The sequence below is a fragment of the Ranitomeya variabilis genome, chromosome 4 (assembly GCF_051348905.1).
Source record: "Ranitomeya variabilis isolate aRanVar5 chromosome 4, aRanVar5.hap1, whole genome shotgun sequence".
Classification (NCBI taxonomy): domain Eukaryota; kingdom Metazoa; phylum Chordata; class Amphibia; order Anura; family Dendrobatidae; genus Ranitomeya; species Ranitomeya variabilis.
In genome coordinates, this window is record NC_135235.1 from 379,072,103 (window position 1) to 379,087,329 (window position 15,227).

Sequence of the window (15,227 nt, forward strand, 5' to 3'; positions counted from 1 at the left end):
TTTTTTTTTAAAAAAATGGTCAATTTGGCAGACTTCAAAAGTGAATTGCAGCCTACAATAAAAAAAAAATAAGCGTATACACACTTTATTTTTACTTAAAGGACATGTGCACCTTTATTTTTTAAGGTGCAGTGTGCACATGTCCTCCCCCCGCAGCTCTCTTACCTCCGATGTCAGCGCTGCGGGGATCCGTGGCTTCGTTCTGCCCGTCCGCGAGCGCGCCTCCATTCATTTCAATGGAGCGTGCGGCCCGCTGACGTCACGCCGCTGGATCACTGCGAGTAGGCCGCAACCGGAGGACGGGAGGCGGACGGTCAAAACGAAGCTACGGATCTCAGCGCTGCGGGGATCGGAGGTAAGAGCGCTGCGGGGGGGGAGGACATGTGCACCTTAAAAAAATAAAGGTGCACATGTCCTTTAGCGTTAATTTTCTGTGAAATATTGCCTTAACATAAATTTAAATTCTATACTCCAGAACTACTAGTGCTAGAAATTTCTCTTTTCATAGACTTTAACCATCCCAGTAAAATGTCTGTTAAAAAAATAGGTTGTAATTGCCAGACTTACTAGTACTAGGCTCCTGGTGCATAAGAAGCTGTGGGGGTTCATTGACATTAGTTGTATCACTATCAACATCTTCATTTCCCTTCTGGTTGCAGTTTTCATAATGTGATTTCAAACGGCAAACAAGTCCTTGGATATCCTTTTGACAGTATTTGCACTTTGCTCTTGCACCTTTCTTTCCAAGATCTGCTGCTGGCATCTCAACAAAATGAACCCAAATAGGGTCTCTCTTACGACCTGCCATGGCTCACACAGATCACTTATGAAGTTTGATTGTTACTACTACAGCCAAGTACTGCTGACTATCCAACAAGTTTGGGCATGTCAACTGAATGGAAAAAGAAACTAAACCAAAAGTGAAACCAAGCTAGAAGTGTGGAATTAAAGGGGCAGTATGAACAAAATGTGGAGGCTATTAATAGTTTATACAATTAAGACATGCTGCTTTTAAACACCTACCTATTGCCATATAGTAAAACAAAAAAGATTTTTACTTACTTTGGGGTCCCCCCCTCACCCTGGCGTTAGATCGTTGCCCCTAGTTTCGTCCGTGTAACTATGGGCGCACATGCGCACTGCTCTCACTTCTCATTTTAATCGTGATTTATATTAAAAAAAACCTTTTGATTTAAATCAGTGATTTAAATCATGATTAAAATCATGATTTAAATCGATCCGATTTAAATAGAAAAAAATCTTTTGATTTAAATCGTGATTTAAATCATGATTTAAATCGGCGTGATTTAAATCAATCCACCCTGCTGTATTGCCTAGACTTTTGTATTTACTACAAACTATCCCGATATATATCCCATCCTCCTTCTGGATGAGGGTTCAACGTAAATTCAGTCAATTTGTTTGGTCGGCAGGACGCCCAATAATTCTGGTACTGTTTTGGTGCTTCCAAAAGATTTAGGGGGTATAGGTTTGCCGGACTGCCGAAAATATCTGGCGTCCGCCCAGGGCCGGCGTCAGCACCCGGGCAAGAGACAGGGGGGCCCATTTACGGTAGTAACAGTACATTACACACACACACTGATGCGCTCCTGGGGGGCCCCCGCAGCCGGACTACATCCCTGTGCTGTGTCTGTGTGTGACAGTCAACTCCCAGCCAACCAGGACTCGGAGGCGCTGAGGCGAAGCACATCCGTCATCCCCGCCCGGCAGCAAGCCGCACAGAGCTCCTGCGCAGCTGCAGGAATACTCACCGTCACCGCCGTCAGGCCCGTCACCATGGATACAAGTCACTTCCGCCTGCCAGCGGTCATCTGTGTAATCACTTCTGGCCGGGTGAGAGCTCGTCATCCTAAGAGCTCGCCCACCGTCCACTCCAGGTCCAGCGCCAAGCCAGACGAGCAGCAGTCAGCTGCACGGACGGTGCACCCTCTGTCCACAACAGGGGCAACAGCCAGGTCCAGCGCCAAGCAAGACGAGCAGCAGTCAGGTGCACGGATGGTGCACGCACCCTCTGTCCACAACGGCGTGACGGTGAACTGAAGCAGTGAGTGAGGGTGTCTTCCACTTGGGATGTGTTATACTACGTGGCTGTGTTATATACTACTTAGGCTGCCTGTGTTATATACTACGTGGGCTGTGTGTTATATACTACGTGGGCTGTGTGTTATATACTACTTGGGCTGTGTTATATACTGCGTGGCTGTACTATATACTACGTGGCTGTGTGTTATGCTACGTGGCTGTGTGTTATATACTACGTGGGCTGTGCTATATACTACGTGGCTGTGTGTTATATACTACTTGGGCTGTGTTATATACTGCGTGGCTGTGCTATATACAACGCGGCTGTGTGATATACTACGTGGCTGTGTGATATACTATGTGGCCGTGATATACTACGTGGGCTGTGTTATATACTACGTGGGCTGTGTTAGATGCTACGTGGCTGTGCTGTATACTACGTGGGCTTTGTTATATGCTACGTGGGCTGTGCAATGCAATATACTACGTGGCTGTGTTATATGCTATGTAGCTGTGCTTTATGCTACGTGGGCTGTTATATACTACGTGGGCTGTGTTATATGCTACATGTCTGTGCTATATGCTACGTGGGCTGTGTTATATACTACGTGGGCTGTTTTATATGCTACGTGGCTGTGCTATATTTCTCTGCTGTATCTGTGCATCATGAATCGTGGTATGTGTTAAAGACGGGGCCCACTGAGACTCTTTCGCCTGGGGCCCTCAAAAACCTGGAGCCGGCCCTGCGTCCGCCCATGCAAGAATATTATATAGTCTGCACTGCAGAGAATCTAAACTGTGGATACGTATGGCCTATGAGTCTTGTCATACGTCAGTTTCCACTGTACCATGGACTTGGCCTATTTTGGCTCGAAATAACATCCCTATTAGGATTTCCTTAGTATTGCCCAGGTGATCATTGCATTACGTGGAAAGGCAAGAATTCCATCACCTGGGTAATACTAAGGAAATCCTGAATACATGACCTTTTGGCAGCTCTTGAGGACCGAAGTTGGGGAGCACTGTTGTAAGGCATGGAAAGGGAGCTCCATCAAACCTTTACAAAAGAACAATGGTATAAATGTTTTAATCTCTCTCATAAATCTAATGTAGCCACTAAAGCTCAGGAAACTAGTTATAAAATAGTATCTAGATGGTATCGTGTTCCTTCGGTCTTACATAAATGGTTCCTGGGAGTATCCAACTTGTGCTGGCAATATGGGGCCCATGTGGGTTCAATGTCTCGTATATAGTGGGCATGCCCGGCCTTGGCGGCCTTCTTCGAGAGTGTTCTTAACCCCTTTCTGCCAGCTGACGGAATAGTACGTCAGCTGGCAGATCCCCTGCTTTGAGGTGGGCTCCGGCGGTGAGCCCACCTCAAAGCCGCAACATGTCAGCTGTTTTGTACACGCCCACGCCCATTAACTAGTTAAATGCCGCCGTCAAGCGCTGACAGCGGCATTTAACTAGCGCGTGCGGCCGGAGGTGCTCGCACTGTTGACCCCCGTCACATGATCGGGGGTCAGCGGTGCATTGCCATAACAACCAGAGGTCTCCTTGAGACCTCTATGGTTGTTGATGGCCGATTGCTTTGAGCGCCACCCTGTGGTCGGTGTTCAAAGTACACCTGGATTTCTGCTACATAGCGGTGATCTGTACTTCACCTCTATGTAGCAGAGCCAATCGAGTTGTGCAGTTGTGCATGCTTCTAGCCTCCTGTGGAGGCTATTGAAGCATGCCAAAATTAAAAAAAAAAGTGTTTAAAAATATAAAAAAAAATATAAAAGTTTAAATCACCCCCTTTCGCCCCAATCAAAATAAAACAATAAAAAAAAAATCAAACATACACATATTTGGTATCGCCGTGTTCAGAATCGCCCGATCTATCAATAAAAACAAAGGATTAACCTGACCGCTAGATGGCGTAGCGAGAAAAAAAATCAAAACGCCAAAATTACGTTTTTTTGGTTGCCGCGACATTGCATTAAAATGCAATAACGGGCGATCAAAAGAACGTATCTACACCAAAATGGTATCATTAAAAATGCCAGCTTGGCACACAAAAAATAAGCCCTCACCTGACCCCAGATCACGAAAATTGGAGACGCTACGGGTATCGGAAAATCGCGCAATTTTTTATTTTTTTTTTTGCAAACTTTTGAATTTTTTTCCACCACTTAGATAAAAAATAACCAAGACATGTTAGGTGTCTATGAACTCGTAGTGACCTGGAGAATCATAATGGCAGGTTAGTTTTAGCATTTGGTGAACCTAGCAAAAAAGCCAAACAAAAACAAGTGTGAGATTGCACTTTTTTTGCAATTTCATCACACTTGGAATTTTTTTCCCATTTTCTGTTACACGGCATGGTAAAACCAATGGTATCGTTCAAAAGTACATCTCGTCCCGCAAAAAATAAGCCCTCACATGGCCATATTGACGGAAAAATAAAAAAGTTATGGCTCTGGGAAGGAGGGGAGTGAAAAACGAAAAAGCTCCGGGGGTGAAGGGGTTAAAGATATAAAAAAAATGACGGGGGTGTCAATCCCTAAAAGCTCGGAAGCAATTCTTCTATTTGTTTCCCATGCCTAAGGGTACCGTCACACAGTGCCATTTTCATCGCTACGTCGGCACGATTCGTGACGTTCTAGCGATATCGTTACGATATCGTTGGGTCTGACACGCTACTGCGATCCGGATCCCCGCTGAGAATCGTACGTCGTAGCAGATCGTTTGAAACTTTCTTTCGTCGTCTAGTGTCCCGCTGTGGCGGCATGATTGCATCGTGTGACACAGGTTGTATACGATGTGCGCACAGTAACCAACGGCTTCTACATCGCAAATACGTCATGAAATTATCGCTCCAGCGCCGTGTATTGCAACGTGTGACCGCAGTATACGACGCTGGAGCGATAATTATACGACGCTGCAACGTCACGAATCGTGCCGTCGTAGCGATGAAAATGGCACTGTGTGACGGTACCCTAAGAATGCTTTTAAGAAATCATTATTGAGTCACCTTCTAAAGGTCACTAAGGTGGTAATTACATGACACTCTAAGTTGTTAGACCCTCCTTCACTAGAGGAATGGTTTGGGGAGCTGACTAGAGTTCAACGGATGGAATCCCTGAAAGCCCATACACAAGAGGCAGCTAACAAAGTGGATGTGAAATGGTTTCATTGGGAATCCTTCTTATCCTCATCGATATACCAAAATATGCTAAGATAATTACTACCTTATCCTCTTACAATATTTGATATGCCGGTATCATAGCACATACTAAGGGTACCGTCACACAGTGCAATTTTGATCGCTACGACGGTACGATTCGTGACGTTCTAGCGATATCGTTACGATATCGCAGTGTCTGACACGCAGCAGCGATCAGGGATCCTGCTGAGAATCGTACGTCGTAGCAGATAGTTTGGAACTTTCTTTCGTCGCTTGATCACCCGCTGACATCGCTGGATCGTTGTGTGTGACAGCGATCCAGCGATGTGTTCGCTTGTAACCAGGGTAAACATCGGGTAACTAAGCGCAGGGCCGCGCTTAGTAACCCGATGTTTACCGTGGTTACCAGCGTAAAGGTAAAAAAAAAAAAACCGTACATGCTCACCATCTGATGTCCGTCCGGTCCCTTGCCGTCCGCTTCCCGCTCTGACTGTCTGCCGGCCGGAAAGTGAGAGCAGATCACAGCGGTGACGTCACCGCTGCACTCTGCTCTCACTGTACGGCCGGATCTGTCAGAGCAGGAAGCGGACGGCAAGGGACCTGACGGACATCAGATGGTGAGCATGTACGGTTTTTTTTTTTTTACTTTTACGCTGGTAACCACGGTAAACATCGGGTTACTAAGCGCGGCCCTGCGCTTAGTAACCCGATGTTTACCCTGGTTACCCGGGGACTTCGGCATCGCTCCAGCGCCGTGATTGCAACGTGTGACCGCAGTCTACGACGCTGGAGCGATAATCATACGATCGCTGCGACGACACGGATCGTGCCGTCGTAGCGATCAAAATTGCACTGTGTGACGGTACCCTTAGTCTGCTTTAGTGATTTGTCCTCATGGTCCTTTTAAACATTTCTCCTCTTTTCTCTTCTTCTTGTTATTTAGTTTAACAGGTTGTCAATTGTCTTTTGCAAACTACTGTTGATACCGTATGGAGTTGTTTGTTTTCATGTAACTAAACAATTCTCTATTTCAGTAGTTACTATGCCATATGGTGTGTTTGTTTGAACCTATTGATATGTTTGTTTTTGTTGTGTTTTGTATTATAAAACAATAACAATTCTGAATAAGAAAAAACATAATTCTAATCTTTTGAATTTTTCTCATTATGCCGTTTACCGATCAAATTCATTTGATATTTTGATAGGTCTGATATTTCTGAACCCAGTGACACCAAATAAGTGTGTGTGTGTGTGTGTGTGTGTGTGTGTGTGTGTGTGTGTGTGTGTGTGTGTGTGTGTGTATATATATATATATATATATATATATATATATATATATATATATATATATATATATATATATATATAGTGCAGACCAAAAGTTTGGACACACCTTCTCATTTCAAGATTTTTCTATATTTTCATGACTGTGAAAATTGTACATTCCCACTGAAGGCATCAAAACTGAATTAACACATGTGGAATTATATACTTAACAAAAAAGTGTGACACAACTGAAATTATGTCTTATATTCTAGGTTCTTCAAAGTACTGCACCAGCATGGCTACCACAGCATCTTGCAGCGGCATGCTATTCCATCCAGTTTGCATTTAGGTGGACCATCATTTATTTTTCAACAGGACAATGATCCCAAACACACCTCCAGGCTGTGTAAGGGCTATTTGACCAAGAAGGAGAGTGATGGGGTGCTACGCCAGATGACCTAGTCACCAGACCTGAACCCAATCGAGATGCTTTGGGGTGAGCTGGACCACAGAGTGAAGGCAAAAGGGCCAACAAGTGCTAAGCATCTCTGGGAACTCCTTCAAGATTGTTGGAAACCATTTCCGGTGACTACCTCTTGAAGCTCATTAAGAGAATGCCAAGAGTGTTCAAAGCAGTCATCAAAGCAAAAGGTGGCTACTTTGAAGAACCTAGAATATAAGACATAATTTCAGTTGTTTCACACTTTTTTGTTAAGTATATAATTCCACATGTGTTAATTCATAGTTTTGATGCCCTCAGTGTGAATGTACAATTTTCATAGTCATGAAAATACAGACAAATCTTTAAATGAGAAGGTGTGTCCAAACTTTTGGTCTGTACTGTATATTTTTTTTAATGGTTTTATTTTCATTGGGGCAAAAGGGGGGTAATTTTAATTTTGTATGTTTTTAATTTTTTATTTTTTTTAATAGTCCCCTTATGAGACTTGAAGCCGAGATAGCAGGGCTTCAGCACTGCTATGTATAGCAGAAATTGTGATCTCCTATGAATGCCAGCCACGAGCTGGTAAATAGTGAAATTATGTTCTTTCTACTTCTGGTTTATGCCCCCAGTGTTTAGTGGAACCTTCAGTAGTTTGCAAATTCTTAATGCCAGGAGTATGTTTTACACCAATAAGGTTGCAAAGTTCTTGAGACCGCTCACAGGTTTTACCCATCATGAGCTATTTCTTGTGTAGTGCCTTGTTAATAAGACAACTTTTTGTAGGCCATCAGTTGAACCAGCTGATATTTTTCTCTAAGTGACAGGTTTGCTTTCTAATTTCAGCTGGTGTCATGACTTTCCATGACTTTGTACAGTTCTTTCTTCATGTGTTGAATACTTTTTCCCTGTGTCATTTCTCATTATTACACATAACTGCTTTATGGACATATATGGTTTGATTTATTTGCCTGTGTGGATTGGATGGGTTGTTAAAGTCATCGGGTGAGAATTACATGTCAATCAATGAGTAGCGTTTCTTCTTGCGGAGAATGACATGTAAAGCCTGACATGCCAAGGTGAGGATACTTTAAGCCGCAATGCTCCTCTGGGAGATGTGCAAACTGTCTTTTCCATTAGGAAGAGGACTGGAACGCTTGTGCTGAAGGCAGTACACCAAAACAGTGTCTGCAAATGGAGATTTTGGTTTTGGCTTTTGTCATGTGACAAGGCTCGTTAGAGAGTCAATAATGACTTTTAGGATTGCTACTTCCTATAGGTGGCACTAGAGTTCTAGTCCTCTTCCTCTCTGAAGAGATAATTTTCATGTCAATGGCACCTTTGGAAATATACTTAGCAAATTGACATGTTTAACCCCTTCATGACCTTCAGCTTTTTTCGGTTTTGCATTTTCGGTTTTTAGCTCCCCTTCTTTCCATAGCCATAACTTTTTTATTTTTCCGTCAATATGTCCATGTGAGGGCTTATTTTTTGCGGGACGAGTTGTACTTTTGAACCTAATAGCCTTCTGGTTTGTCCTGGTGATCCTTAGATAACTACAGATGGGTTGCAATGTTCATTTTGGAGAGCAATGGCTTTCTTCTTACAATCCTGTGATGCAGACCATTGTTGTTCAGCGCCCTACTGATGGTGGACTCCTAAACATTAGCATTAGCTCATGTAAGAGAGACAAGATCTTCAGTTGCATAAAGGATACCTTGGGTTCCTTTGTGACCTTGCAGAGGGTTATGTGCCCTGTTCTTGAAGTGATAATTTTAACTTGACCACTCATGAGGAATGTAATAATGGTCATGAATCTCTTTTCTTTTTTACACAATCCCTCTGACTCAGTGGCGGACAATGACAGCTTTGGGCCCCTGTGCAAGAAATGTGTCTGGGCCCCCCTCCCTGCCCAGCATCATACCTCCCAACTTTTGAAGATGGGAAAGAGGGATAAAGCTTGCGGTGCGCAACGCGCGTCGCGGCAAATTTTAGGCCACGCCTCTGGTCACACCCATTCATAACTAGTCACACCCATATCCACGTCCCAACCACACCCATTTAGCACTGCTGATCACACTTTCATAAAGAATAATTATAAATAAAAAAATATGGCCACACAGTGCTCCATACTGTATAATGGCCACACATGATGGTCAATACTGTATAATGACCGCAGATAATGCTCCATACTGTATAATGACCGCACATGATGCTCCATACTGTATAATGGCCACACATGATGCTCCATTCTGTATAATGACCGTACATGATGCTCCATACTGTATAATGGCCACACATGATGCTCCATACTGTATAATGACCGCACATGATGCTCCATACTGTATAATGACCGCACATGATGCTCCATACTGTATAATGGCCGCACATGATGCTCCATATTGTATATTGACCGCACATGATGCTCCATACTGTATAATGACCGCACATGATGCTCCATACTGTATAATGACCGCACATGATGCTCCATACTGTATAATGACCGCACATGATGCTCCATGCTGTATACTGACCGCACATGATGCTCCATACTGTATAATGACCCCTCATGATGCTCCATACTGTATAATGACCGCACATGATGCTCCATACTGTATAATGACCGCACATTATGCTCCATACTGTATAATGACCGCACATGATGCTCCATACTGTATAATGACCGCACATAATGCTCCATACTGTATAATGACCGCACATGATGCTCCATACTGTATAATGGCCACACATGATGCTCCATTCTGTATAATGACCGCACATGAGGCTCCATACTGTATAATGACCGCACATAATGCTCCATACTGTATAATGACCGCACATAATGCTCCATACTGTATAATGACCGCACATGATGCTGCATACTGTATAATGGCCACACATGCTCCATACTGTATATTGACCACACATGATGCTCCATACTGTATAATGACCGCACATGAGGCTCCATACTGTATATTGACCGCACATGATGCTCCATACTGTATAATGACCGCACATGATGCTCCATGCTGTATATTGACCGCACATGATGCTCCATACTGTATATTGACCGCACATGATGCTCCATACTGTATAATGGCCGCGCATGATGCTCCATACTGTATATTGACTGCACATGATGCTCCATACTGTATAATGACCGCACATGATGCTCCATACTGTATAATGGCTGCGCATGATGCTGCATACTGTATAATGGCCACACATGATGCTCCATACTGTATAATGGCCGCACATGATGCTGCATACTGTATAATGGCCACACATGATGCTCCATACTGTACAATGGCCACACATGATGCTCCATACTGTATAATGACCGCACATAATGCTCCATACTGTATAATGACCGCACATGAGGCTCCATACTGTATAATGACCGCACATAATGCTCCATACTGTATAATGACCGCACATAATGCTCCATACTGTATAATGACCGCACATGATGCTGCATACTGTATAATGGCCACACATGCTCCATACTGTATATTGACCACACATGATGCTCCATACTGTATAATGACCGCACATGAGGCTCCATACTGTATATTGACCGCACATGATGCTCCATACTGTATAATGACCGCACATGATGCTCCATGCTGTATATTGACCGCACATGATGCTCCATACTGTATATTGACCGCACATGATGCTCCATACTGTATAATGGCCGCGCATGATGCTCCATACTGTATATTGACTGCACATGATGCTCCATACTGTATAATGACCGCACATGATGCTCCATACTGTATAATGGCTGCGCATGATGCTGCATACTGTATAATGGCCACACATGATGCTCCATACTGTATAATGGCCGCACATGATGCTGCATACTGTATAATGGCCACACATGATGCTCCATACTGTACAATGGCCACACATGATGCTCCATACTGTATATACTGTGCACTGTACTATGTGCACATATATAGTGTTATATACACTGAGCACTGACCAGGCTGCAGGAACTCACATTATAATATACTATATTATAATGTGAGTTCCTGCAGCCTGGTCAGTGCTCAGTGCACATAACACTATATATGTGCACATAGTACAAATATATATCTGATATATAATGTGGGATGTCCTGGAGCCGGGCTCAGGGTCACACAGTGCAGGGTGAGGATCACTGTGACTTATTGCTGCAGCTTCAGCTTACATGCAGATCGGGTGACGCTGGAGCCGAGACCTTATCTGTATGTAAACTTAAGGTGGTGCAATAAATCTCACAGTACAGAGAGATCCTCTACAGAAAGCAGATAAGAAAGCAGGAGTGAGATGAAGCCCGTCACATACCTCCTGCCCGGGACCCCATGGCTTTCTACTAACTTCATCTCTCCTCTCCGGCGCGCAGGTGACGTCAGATCAGCAGACACACAGGCTCCTGCTGTGTCTGCAATAGGAGGATGCCGGCCGGCACTTGTACACTGCTAATACAGTGCGGGGCCTGCACCCGTGCACCGATCTACTGCAGCAGCACAAAGCCGGGCCCCTGTATGTCCCTGCCTGCAAGGGCCCCCCTCCACCTCCGGGCCCCGGTGCGGCTGCAACGGTTGAACCGGCGGTAGGTCCGCCCCTGCTCTGACTATGCATTGGTGGAGTTCAGACTCTATTTAGAGATGGTTTTGTAAACTTTTGTTGCCTGATGAGCACCGTCATCTATTCTTTAATCTTCACAACACATGTTTGAGGAAGATGTCTGAGGTGCAGACATAGATCCCTTCTTTAAATAAAACAGGTCACCCACTCACATTTTATTTTTGTCCCTTTATTGAAAACAAAGTCTTCAAAGGAAGATTTGAAGTTAAAATTCTGCGCTGCCGCTAAGATGAATTTCAGGAGAGTATAGTTGATTCACAGTGGTTTTATTCAACACGTTTCAGGGGTCTCATGCCCCCTTCATCAGGAAATACCACTATTTTCCTGATGAAAAATGATTATTGATGATTACCACTATCAGGTGGTATTTCCTGATGAAGGGGGCATGAGACCCCTGAACTGCGTTGAATAAAACCACTGTGAATCAACTATACTCTCCTGAAATTCATCTTAGCGGCAGCGCAGAATTTTAACTACAAATCTCCCTTTGAAGACTTTAATTTCTCTGGTCGGTGAAGACCTGTGGATCTGCAGCAGCCGCTATCTACATGCTCTAATCTCATCCTAACCAGGTGAGCAAATTTGGTGTATATTCTCCTCTGTGTAACGTGGATAAGACCCTATTGCGCTCTTTGTCTCCCCATTGTTTTGCAATATTTATTGAAAACAGCAGACTCTAATTTCACCTTCAAATTATCTACTATTCCATAAAGTTCCAACTATTGCCGCTCAGACTTGTGATTGAATTGTTTTGATTTGGTTCTGATCTACCGTGCTTTTATTACTTCATTGAAAATTTGATGTAGTGTTAGACCAGAATTTTACATGTTTCTACATGCAAATTGCCTCTTCTGAGAAAAAGAGGACTTAACTCTATAGCGCCACCTGTTGGAAGTAGCGATCCTACAAGTCACAATCAACCCTTTAACGAGTCGTGCAATATGACTTAGGATAAAAGCCAAATCAGTATCTCAATTTGCAGACACGGTGTTTCGGGCTGTTGGCCCTCGTCAGTGCGAAGCATGAGAACTGATTTGGCTAGGTGAAAGGCTCTGGACTGGGGTCTAAGGGGTACCGTTTCTCCTTATGGAGAGTGACATACCAGCTGGCTTGTCAAGGTAAGGAGGCTTATTTGCCGTACAATGCTCCTCTGGGAAACTAAATATGCAAATTGCCTCTTCTGAGAAAAAGAGGACTTAACTCTATAGTGCCACCTGTTGGAAGTAGCTATCCTACAAGTCACAATCAACAATCATGTTTCTACATACTGTAAATTTGAAGGGTTCTAAAATTTTCAAGAACCACGGTTTGTGTTCACTCTTTGTAGTTACAAGTGTGTACTAACTACTGATATCAACTAGATGAAGGATTTTGTATTTGACAGGAGGAATGTCGATTTTAGTAAAAACAGTATAAGAAATGCTTCTTATAGTGCAGTTTGATTGAATGTATATCATGCAATGTGTTTTTTGTTTTTTTTACTTCTCCAGACAGAGCTTACAGAACAAACAGACTGTGAACAGAGCAAACCCCAACAAAAGCACTTTAACTCCATGCAAACAAAACCAAACCTGTCACCATCCAAGGAGGACACTGCTGATTCTACATGTTCGGTTACTACAGATCCTATCTTATTAGCCTCTGCTGAGATCCAACTCGCAGAGAAAAGTAAAGTGAGCAGTGAGGAAGAAGACGAAGAACAACATCCTGAATCCACCACTACAATACTGACGGCACACCAGACAGCCACAATTAAAAGAAAGGTAACAGATTGCAGAAAATGCATACCTTGTGTATAGTTTTTTTTCTGATTTTAGAAATGTGTTTGCAGCATTCATTGATATGTTACTTATTAAAAAATAAAAAATCTACCCACATACCTATAGCCATCCAAAAGGCATGACAAGTGGTGAGAGAGCTAGAGAAAGGACTTTTGTTGCAAGGTACAGAAATGTTCGTGCATCATTATGCAACACCCTTGTATAAAAGAAACTTTGATGTACTGTAGAGAACTTAACTAGTGAAAGAGGAGTTGATATTGTTGGAGGACTTCATTGAAGTAGAAGATTAGATTCTTAAGTATTTGTATGATCATTTAAATATAGTTTGAAAATATCTATGCAGTTAGTTGGACCTTACATTTTATCCCTGTGTTTAATTATTTAATTTTCATGAGTGAGTAGTGACCTCATCACATTTCAAAGCCTGAACGTCAGAATAACAAATAAGTCTTCTTCTACTCCGTGGTCTGATGTGCACTGGGGCTTGCACAAGCACCTTTACTTTTGTAGCACATTGTCACAGTGCTCTTCCTTGGTCTCAGTGAGGCTCACACTCACTGATGACACAGACCTTCCCTCACCCACCTGTCATCGAGTCTCAGGACTGTCTTCTCCAGGGCTTCCATCTCCCACGCCCACTATTTAACGCCACCACTGTGTTTTTCTTACAGCTTTTTTTCCCTGGTGCAGGGAACTCCGGCCATCTGGTTATACCATCTTCCGTAATATCTCTCTCTCTGCTCTGTTTATGGCAAGGCATATTAACTGTACTTCAGCACAACTTTGGCCTTGGTACCCCTATTTCCAAAGGAGCTATTTTTGTGACTTCTCTTTCCTAGCACCAGTACTAATATTGGTGGGTGAATTCATTTTTTCTCTGATTCAGAAGTGACTCACTGCCAGTCACATACATTCCATGCGACACTATGCCACACATTCCTCTTAAGTCACTTCTACTGTTAACCCCTTATAGTGCACTAATAGTATAGATCTGGCACCAGTTTGCATAGTTAACACATATAATCAGTGAGCAGCATGCTGAGCTTTCACTTGTTAAAATGGCAGATCAGAGTACATTTGACATACCGTAGGTCCAACCCGGTTAGGGTACCGTCACACAGTGCAATTTTGATCGCTACAACGGCACGATTTGTGACGTTCCAGCGATGCATTTACGATAGCGCTGTGTCTGACACGCTACTGAGATCCGGATCCCCGCTGAGAATCGTACGTCGTAGCAGATCGTTTGAAACTTTCTTTCGTCGTCTAGTGTCCCGCTGTGGCGGCATGATTGCATTGTGTGACACAGGTTGTATACGATGTGCGCACAGTAACCAATGGCTTCTACATCGCAAATACGTCATGAAATTATCGCTCCAGCGCCGTGTATTGCAACGTGTGACCGCAGTCTACGACGCTGGAGCGATAATCATACGACGCTGCAACGTCACGAATCGTGCCGTCGTAGCGATGAAAATGGCACTGTGTGACGGTACCCTTACACAAAATAACAGCATTATGTCATTAATTAATTAACCCCTTCCCGACCCATGACGCCACGTAGGCGTCATGAAAACCCGTGCCAATCCGACCCATGACGCCTATGTGGCGTCATGGAATGATCGCGTCCCTGCAGATCGGGTGAAGGGGTTAACTCCTATTTTACCCGATCTGCAGGGAGAGGGGGAGTGGTACTTCAGCCCAGGGGGGGTGGCTTCACCCCCCCGTGGCTACGATCGCTCTGATTGGCTGTTGAAAGTGAAACTGCCAATCAGAGCGATTTGTAATATTTCACCTAAAAAAATGGTGAAATATTACAATCCAGCCATGGCCGATGCTGCAATATCATCGGCCATGGCTGGAAATACTGAAGTACCCCCCCCCACGC

At 43.7% G+C, this 15,227-nt stretch overlaps 1 protein-coding gene across 1 annotated transcript in view; it reads left to right on the forward strand.

Moving 5' to 3' along the window:
• The window catches only part of KAT6B (lysine acetyltransferase 6B), a 318,128-nt gene that overhangs the window by 256,369 nt on the left and 46,532 nt on the right, over nt 1–15,227 (forward strand). Inside the window, exon 15 of the mRNA XM_077250789.1 lies at nt 13,049–13,321. Coding sequence (XP_077106904.1) covers nt 13,049–13,321 — 273 coding nt within the window. The remainder of the gene's footprint in view (nt 1–13,048; nt 13,322–15,227) is intronic.